Source organism: Chlorocebus sabaeus, chromosome 2, assembly GCF_047675955.1.
Source record: "Chlorocebus sabaeus isolate Y175 chromosome 2, mChlSab1.0.hap1, whole genome shotgun sequence".
NCBI classification, from domain to species: domain Eukaryota; kingdom Metazoa; phylum Chordata; class Mammalia; order Primates; family Cercopithecidae; genus Chlorocebus; species Chlorocebus sabaeus.
Genome location: NC_132905.1, coordinates 90,475,635 through 90,483,147, shown reverse-complemented (window position 1 = coordinate 90,483,147; position 7,513 = coordinate 90,475,635). Strand labels below are relative to the sequence as shown.

The window sequence follows — 7,513 nt, the reverse complement described above, 5'->3', positions numbered from 1 at the left end:
CTGTGGGAGGCTGGGGAGGGAGGATTACTTGAGCCCCAGGAGTTTGAGACCAGCCTGGGCAACATGACAAGAGCCTCATCCCTAGAAAAAAAGGTTTGAAAAATTAGCCGTGTGCAGTTGTGTGCACCTGTGGTCTCAGGAGGCTGAGGCAGGAGAATCTCTTAAGCCCAGGAGATCAAGGCTGCAGTGAGCCACGTTCAGGCCACTGCATGCCAGCCTGGGCGACAGAGCAAGACGGCATCTCCAAAAACAAACAAACAGGTATCATTTGACATTTTAATACCTTTTCATCTTGAAAGTGAGCCACACCTGCATTACAACTATACATGTGTTCACCTTTCCATTCTCTACAGTGTAAATTATCTCTAGGTTACCACCTTCCATCTAAAACGGAGGCAGACTCTCTGGCTTACTAGGCTGTGGATTAAGCAATAAAGTGATGTTTCTTTCCAATTAATTTCTTTGTTGCTGGTGACCCGCGTTAAAAAGGTGCCTTCTCGCCAGGCGTGGTGGCTCATGCCTGTAATCCCAGCACTTTGGGAGGCCAAGGCGGGCGGATCACCTGAGGTCAGGAGTTTGAGACCAGCCTGACCAATATGATGAAACCCTGTCTCTACTAAAAATACAAAAGTTAGCCAGGTGTGGTGGCGGGCACCTGTAGTCTCAGCTACTCGGGAGGCTGAGACAGAAGAATTGCTTAAACCCGGGAGGCAGAGGTTGTAGTGAGCCAAGATCGCACCACTGCACTCCAGCCTGGGCAACAAGAGCAAAACTCTGTCTCAAAAAAAAAAAAAAACCCAAAAGTGCCTCCTCAAGTCCTCAGCACAATTTCCATCAGATTGAACTGCAGATACTGAACTCTCTGGCCAGCCTCAGACTGTGAAGATGGCCCTGAGGTTAGTGCCTTCCTATGTCACAGCGACAGCATCGCACATTAGGAAATTCAACTGTGACAACGTCTCTCAAGGGGAGGTAGCAGCACTAGCTTCTAGAGGCCTCAACCCTCTCATCCACGCAGCCAGGGGTCTCCTGAGCTAAGACAACACTCCAATGTATGTGACTGCCACCTTCGGTCGACAGCATCACTTTGTACATTGAGCCCACAACTCTCATGCTTACTTCTAATAAAGAGAACACATGATCATCCCGGCCTAGAGAAAGCAAAGGCAGACATAAATTGCTAAGTAAAGATACTTTGTTTGGTCCGGGTACAGTGGCTCATACCTGTAATCCCAGCACTTTGTGAGGCTAAAGTGAGAGGATCGCTTGAGCCCAGGAGTTCGAGACCAGCCTGGTCAACATGACAAAACCCTGTCTCCCCTAAATATATAATAATTAGGCCAGGTGCAGTAGTTCACACTTGTAATCCCAGCACTTTGGGAGACCAAGGCAGGCAGATCACCGGAGGTCAGGAGTTAAGATACTAGCCTGGCCAACATGGCAAAACCCCATCTCTACTAAAAATACAAAAATTAGCTGGATATGGTGGCACACGCCTGTAATCCTAGCTACTTGAGAGGCAGAGGCAGGAGAATCGTTTGAACCCAGGAGGCGGAGGTTATAGTGAGCCGAGATCATGCCACTGCATTCCAGCCTGAAAGACAGAGCAAGACTCCATCTCAAAAAATAAAAACAAAAGAAAAGAAAAAAATATACATATATAATATGTGTGTGTGTGTGTACATATATATGATATATATATATATCGTGTGTGTGTGTGTGTGTGTGTGTGAAATTAGCACGGCATGATGGCACATGCCTGTGGTCCCAGCTACTCAGGAAACTGAGGTGGAAGGATGGCTTGAGCCCAGGAGGTCGAGGCTACAGTGAGCCGAGACAGTGCCACTGCACTCCAGCATGGGCAACAGAGCAAGACCCTGTCTCAAAAAACAAAAAAGATACTTTTTTTGCTTTGAAAAACCAATCTAAAAAACTAACCTATTTAGATACCAAATTGTATATGAAATAAAATCTCAACTCTCTCTTTAGAATAAATAGATCCACAAAAATGCTAAGGAAATATACTACAACATTAACGAGGGTTACTTCTGGTGGGTAGATGATGGGTGATTCCCATCTTTTTCACTTCACTTCATTACTAATAGAATAAGCACCCTTACCTTTAAAATCAGAAAACAAACACAACTACCTTCCAAAGTTTAATCAATAAACTCCTTAGAAGTGAAATCTAACAATCACTTCAAATACTCTAAAATTCAACAGAGTAAAATCTCAAATTACTTTCTCATCTTCCTAATTCTTATTTAAAAGGATCCCTCCATGAAGTGTGTGCACTTTCACGAGGATGCCAGGGAGGACTCACGGATTTTCACACGGGATAACGCTGAACCGCTCCAGTTTCAGAAACTCATCAAAAAGAGGATTTACAATGTTAAGATGTTCATGTCCCCAGGTTAAAAATGGATACTGAATACAACGGCATCCATATTTCTGGAGAAACATCAGTACACGTGTCACTTGTTACAGAAATCCATTTACAGCGTCTGTCCCACTCCACGGAAGCCCTGGTCTCAGGCACCGCCAGCTTCACCGTCTCCCTGCACACACCGGGGGCCTGGTAGGCGTCAAGCAGAAGCTGAGGTCCCATCAAGGGTCCAGACTCTCCGTGCCTCCTTTGTTTTCATCGAGTCTGGGCCGCTTTAGCTCTGGGGGACTGCCCTGAGTGTCTCCAGGCGTCTCTGCAACATTAACAAACATAAGGTTGGCAAGTAAATGAAGAATTCTGGAAGTCAAGGGCTGACATTTACAGAATACAGAGCCAAGACATGGAACTGAGCTGCCTGGCAAGATCCTATACTGATGTAAGGGAAGGGTCTATAGAGTGGTTCTCAACCAGGGGCGATTTTGCCTCTCAAGGGACAGTGGGCAATGCCTAGTGGCATTTTAGAATGTCATGGGCAAGCCGGGCACGGTGGCTCACGCCTGTAATCCCAGCACTTTGGGAGGCTGAGGCGGGTGGATCATTTGAGGTCAGGAGTTGAAGACCAGCCTGGCCAATATGGTGAAACCCTGTCTCTACTAAAAATGCAAAAATTACCCGGGTGTGGTGGTGCACGCCTGTAGTCCCAGCTACTCGGGAGGCCAAGGCAGGAGAATTGCTTGAACCCGGGAGGTGGAGGTTGCAGTGAGCCGAAATCGTGTCACTGCATTCCAACCTGGGCGACAGAGCGAGACTCCATCTCAAAAAAAAAGAAAAAAGAAAAAAAAAAAAAAAAGAATGTCATGGGCAAGAAGTAGCACCCAGGGATGCTGCTAAACATCCTGTAATACACAGGACAGTCCCCCACAACTAAGAATTACCTGGCCCAGGTCAATAGCCGTCAGGTGGAGACACTTGATCTAAACGATCTCCTACTGAACCCACTCCCTGGCTCACCAGGATGCTCTCACTGGCCAGCTGCCTCCCTGCTGAGGGGTCAACACGCAGCCAGTGGGTTTAAACAATGGTTCCAATAAGATGCATCCTTGCTGTCTCAGAACTGACTTAAAATTAGATGGCATTAATTTCCAAAAGAACAAAAGAAAAGATATTGCACCTTTAATTATATTAAACCAGTAACAATATTACGTACCTGACTGAATTTCTTCTGTAGAAGGGGTGGAAATCACACTGGTTGGTACAGAATTTGGTGGAGTGTCTGTCTTTAAGGGTGTTAAGTTTATTCTCCTTCATTTAACAAAAAAAAAAAAAAAAAAAAAAAGTAGAGGGGTGCATGGTTCATTAGTATCACAGAAATTGTTTATGTACCATACCAACCTTCAAAACTACCAAAGGAAATACTTAGATTTTCAGCTGAACATATGGTTTAAGGCATTAAATAGTAAGATGTGACCACTTGTTTAACAACTGAGGGTTACATTCATGTATTAAGTTAAACCATCACATTTATAATAGTCAACTTAAACCATAACCAGTCATGTAAAAGTTTCAAAACCTGTGTTCTGTTCATTATCCATGGTTTTGTGAACACTCTGCTGGCTGCTGTAAAAGGCAGTCAGATATGGTTTCTACACATGGAAAGCGCCAAAACACAGATAACACTTTTTACAAATCCAGAGTGTTGGGCTGGGCAAGGTGGCTCATGCTTGTAATCCCAGCAGTTTGGGAGGCCAAGGCGGGTAGATCACTTGAGCTCAGGAGTTTTTGACCAGCCTGACCAACATAGCGAAACCCCATCTCTACTAAAAATACAAAAAGTCAGCCAGGCGTGGTGGCACATGCCTGTAATCCCAGCTACCTGAGAGGCTGAGGTAGGAGAATCACTTGAACCCAGAAGGCGGAGGTTGCAGTGAGCAGAGAGCATGCCATCGCACTCCAGCCTGGGCAACAGAGCAAGACCCTGTCTCACATGAATAAATAAATAAATAAAAACCCAGAGTCTTAATTTTCAACAACTATTCTTGTTTGTAAAAGATTACACCTTCAAGAAGCTTGGTAAATAATTCAGAAGAAATCAAGAGGGGGAAAATAATTTAATACCAAAAATAGTTCAAGGAATACCTTCCGTCACAGAAAAACAAATAGAAAAATTGTAAAATACACTGCTAATCTGCAGAAAGAAATGAGAGATTTTAAGAGGGCGGTAAAGCCAGCAACCCATACACATATTATGAACTTGCCAAAGAAGACCTATGGCCACAGGAGAGGCTGAGAGACACAGGGCGCTCTGTCCAGCTCGCCGTCCCCACCACTCCCCTCTGCATGCCACTCCCCAGCCCTCCTCCTGACTCAGTTTATGGGCAGGCTGGGAGGCAGAGGGCCTGGTGGAGAAGGAACTACACAGGATCAGAGGAGTAATTGGATATCAGCTGCAGGGAAGGATGGAAACAGGAGGCTGTGCTGCCTGATGGCGAAGGATGTGCTAAGTGGCTCTGTATCCAGTAGGAGTGGCAGACACAGGCGTGCGTGCCAGCCACAGACGTAAGCAGGGAAGACATGACTGTACCTCCCTGGGGATTATTTATCAGATCAGGACCCCCGTTTCTCACGGACCAGGCTGCTGGAGACATCAAACGGAGTCTCAGGAAGTCACTCCTGGAATTGCCTACATCCTGGGCAGGAGAGCATAAATAAAACACAGGACCTGCTTCCATGCTTGGGGGCTCACAACCAGCAGGGGAAACTGAAGCATCAAAGCACCTGCTACGGAATCTGATGTGTGGTGACAAGGAAAGGCTGAAGGGCCACAGAGCCTGCAAACAGAGAAGCTACATTCACATGGGTCTTTCAGAAGACTCCTGGCGTCACCAAGAGGAAGAGAGGTACGGGGTTTCCCCAGAGAAGGGAAGGACAGAAGCCTCAAAGGGCAGAGTGTGCTCTGGGAAGATGACATTCAGGACCGGGCTAGAGATGAAGGCCACGGACTCAGGAGAGAGAGTGGCCACAGTCCTGGATGACAGGCTGCAGCCAAATCACAAGCCTGGGCTTTATCTGACAGGCAGGAACTGGAGGAACAAACGGGCCCATATGCAAGAAATGACACTCTCGGATTTGAAGTTAAGAATCTCTCTGGCAACCTACGGGCATGAAGTATTCGCCGCCTGGAATTTCACCTGCAGCAGGGTGGCAGTGTTCTGTTTGCATTTCACGTTTCATTTTGCAATGACATCTTGTTCCAACAAGGTCTTACCGGGGCGTTGTCTTGCTCCAGGCTTGCAGTGTGTTCAGAGTGACCCTCCGGGATGGGTGGCCTTTTGTGTTTTGACTACTGGGCTGCAGGGTCTTCTCCTCTGAAGGCCCCGGCAAGGGGCTTTTGACAGCAGGAGTGACAGAGGGAGGGTCTCTGATGGCTGTTGGGGCTGGGGCCTGTCTGGCTTGAGGGGGGGTTGTGCCGGGGCTGCTGGGGTCTTGGCTTCTGCTGGCAGGGGCTCCCTCTACCGGTCTGGGTCCTGGCGAAGACCCTCGATGTGTCTGACTCTTGGTTTTCTTTGCTGTATCAGGAGTTCTCATGCTCAAAACTGGCTTCTCTTTCAAAGGAATTCCAAGTTCATCTTTCTCAAATGTCACAAACGAGCAGTAACCGTCCGTGGAAGAAATGGCCAAGAAGGCGCCATCGCTGGACCTTCATCCCCAAAATAGGGAAAAGTTACAGACCTTACCAACACTCTCACATCTAGTTAGAAGAGGGAAGTTCAAGCAAAATCACAAGCTTGTCTGAAGGCAAAAACCAGGGAAAAGATACAACTGGAAAAGAGTGTGTGATAGTGACTCACTCATGCAGTTTCATCACGATTTGCTAAGTCGCTGCAACCTATCTGTGCTACTAGCAACTTGCACTTGAATAGGCCGGGCACAGTGGCTCACACCTGTAATCCCAGCACTTTGAGAGGCCAAGACAGGTGGATCATTTGAGGTCAGGAGTTCAAGACCAGCCTGGCCAACCTGGTGAAACCCTATCTCTACTACAAATACAAAAAAATTAGCCAGGCATGGTGGCGGGCGCCTATAATCCCAGCTACTCGGGAGGCTGAGGCAGGAGAATCGCTTGAACCCAGGAAGCAGAGGTTGTAGTGAGCCAAGACTGTGCCACTGCACTCCAGCCTGGGTGACAGACTGAGACTCCGTTTCAAAAAAAAACTCACACTGGGCCAAGCAAGCCGCAGGGGCTGAATTGGGGACCCAAAGGTGGTGGAAGGGCAGTGCTGAGTGACATTCTCTAGACAGGCCCAGCTCGGGGCACTTCCCTGTCCTGGGCAGCAGGGACATGCAGGGGAGGGCTTCTTCCCAGAGGGCCTCAGGAATCCCCAGATGGCCAGGGAGTCTACAGGGCCTCCGCTCAGTTTATCAGAGTCCAGTTAACCCCACAAGGCAATCTGAATGCCATCAAAACCTACCAGTGTGAAAATAAGAAGCAAGTATTATGGCAAACTAGAAATGGCTTTTTCTTTTAATGTTGATTCCTTTAAAAAATAAAATTGGGCCAGGTGCAGTAGCTCATTCCTGTAATCCCAGCACTTTGGGAGGCTGAGGCAGGAGGATCGCTTGAGCCCAGGAGTTTGAACCAGCCTGGCCAACATGGCGAAACCCTATCTCTACTAAACCACAAGAATTAGCCAGGTGTAGTGGTGCACACCTGTAATCCCAGCTACTTGGGAAGCTGAGGCATGAAAATCACTTGAACCTGGGAGGTGGAGGTTGCAGTGAAATGAGATCACACCACTGCACTCCAGCCTGGGCGACAAGAGTGATACTTGGTCTCAAAAAAGTAAATAAGAAACAAAATTGGTGAATATGTCCCCCAAAGCCATCTTTAGTAACGAAATGCTCCCTAACCCCAGGGTTTCTTCCAGGGTACGGCCATGGGCTCCTTCACTCACTCTCCCTCATTAGCAGCCACTCACCATGAAATGTCACTGAGGGTGTGGTAATGTATATTAGACACGTAACCGAAAGGGAAGGACTGCTGGGTGTCATACAGGAGCACGGAGTCCTCCGAGGCCACAGCAAACACGAGGCGGTAGGGCAGAGTCATCAGCTCCACACCTGGGGGTC

At 47.6% G+C, this 7,513-nt stretch overlaps 1 protein-coding gene across 2 annotated transcripts in view; it reads right to left on the bottom strand.

Annotated features, from left to right (window-relative positions):
- Nucleotides 1–2,146: 2,146 nt before the first annotated feature.
- The window catches only part of CHAF1B (chromatin assembly factor 1 subunit B), a 29,503-nt gene continuing 24,136 nt past the window's right edge, over nt 2,147–7,513 (bottom strand). For both annotated transcript variants that reach the window (XM_007967630.3, XM_037984777.2), the window contains 4 exons: nt 7,363–7,504; nt 5,652–6,083; nt 3,594–3,688; nt 2,147–2,699 (listed from right to left, as the gene is read on the bottom strand). In XM_007967630.3, coding sequence (XP_007965821.2) covers nt 2,608–2,699; nt 3,594–3,688; nt 5,652–6,083; nt 7,363–7,504 — 761 coding nt within the window. In that variant the 3' untranslated portion in view covers nt 2,147–2,607. The remainder of the gene's footprint in view (nt 2,700–3,593; nt 3,689–5,651; nt 6,084–7,362; nt 7,505–7,513) is intronic.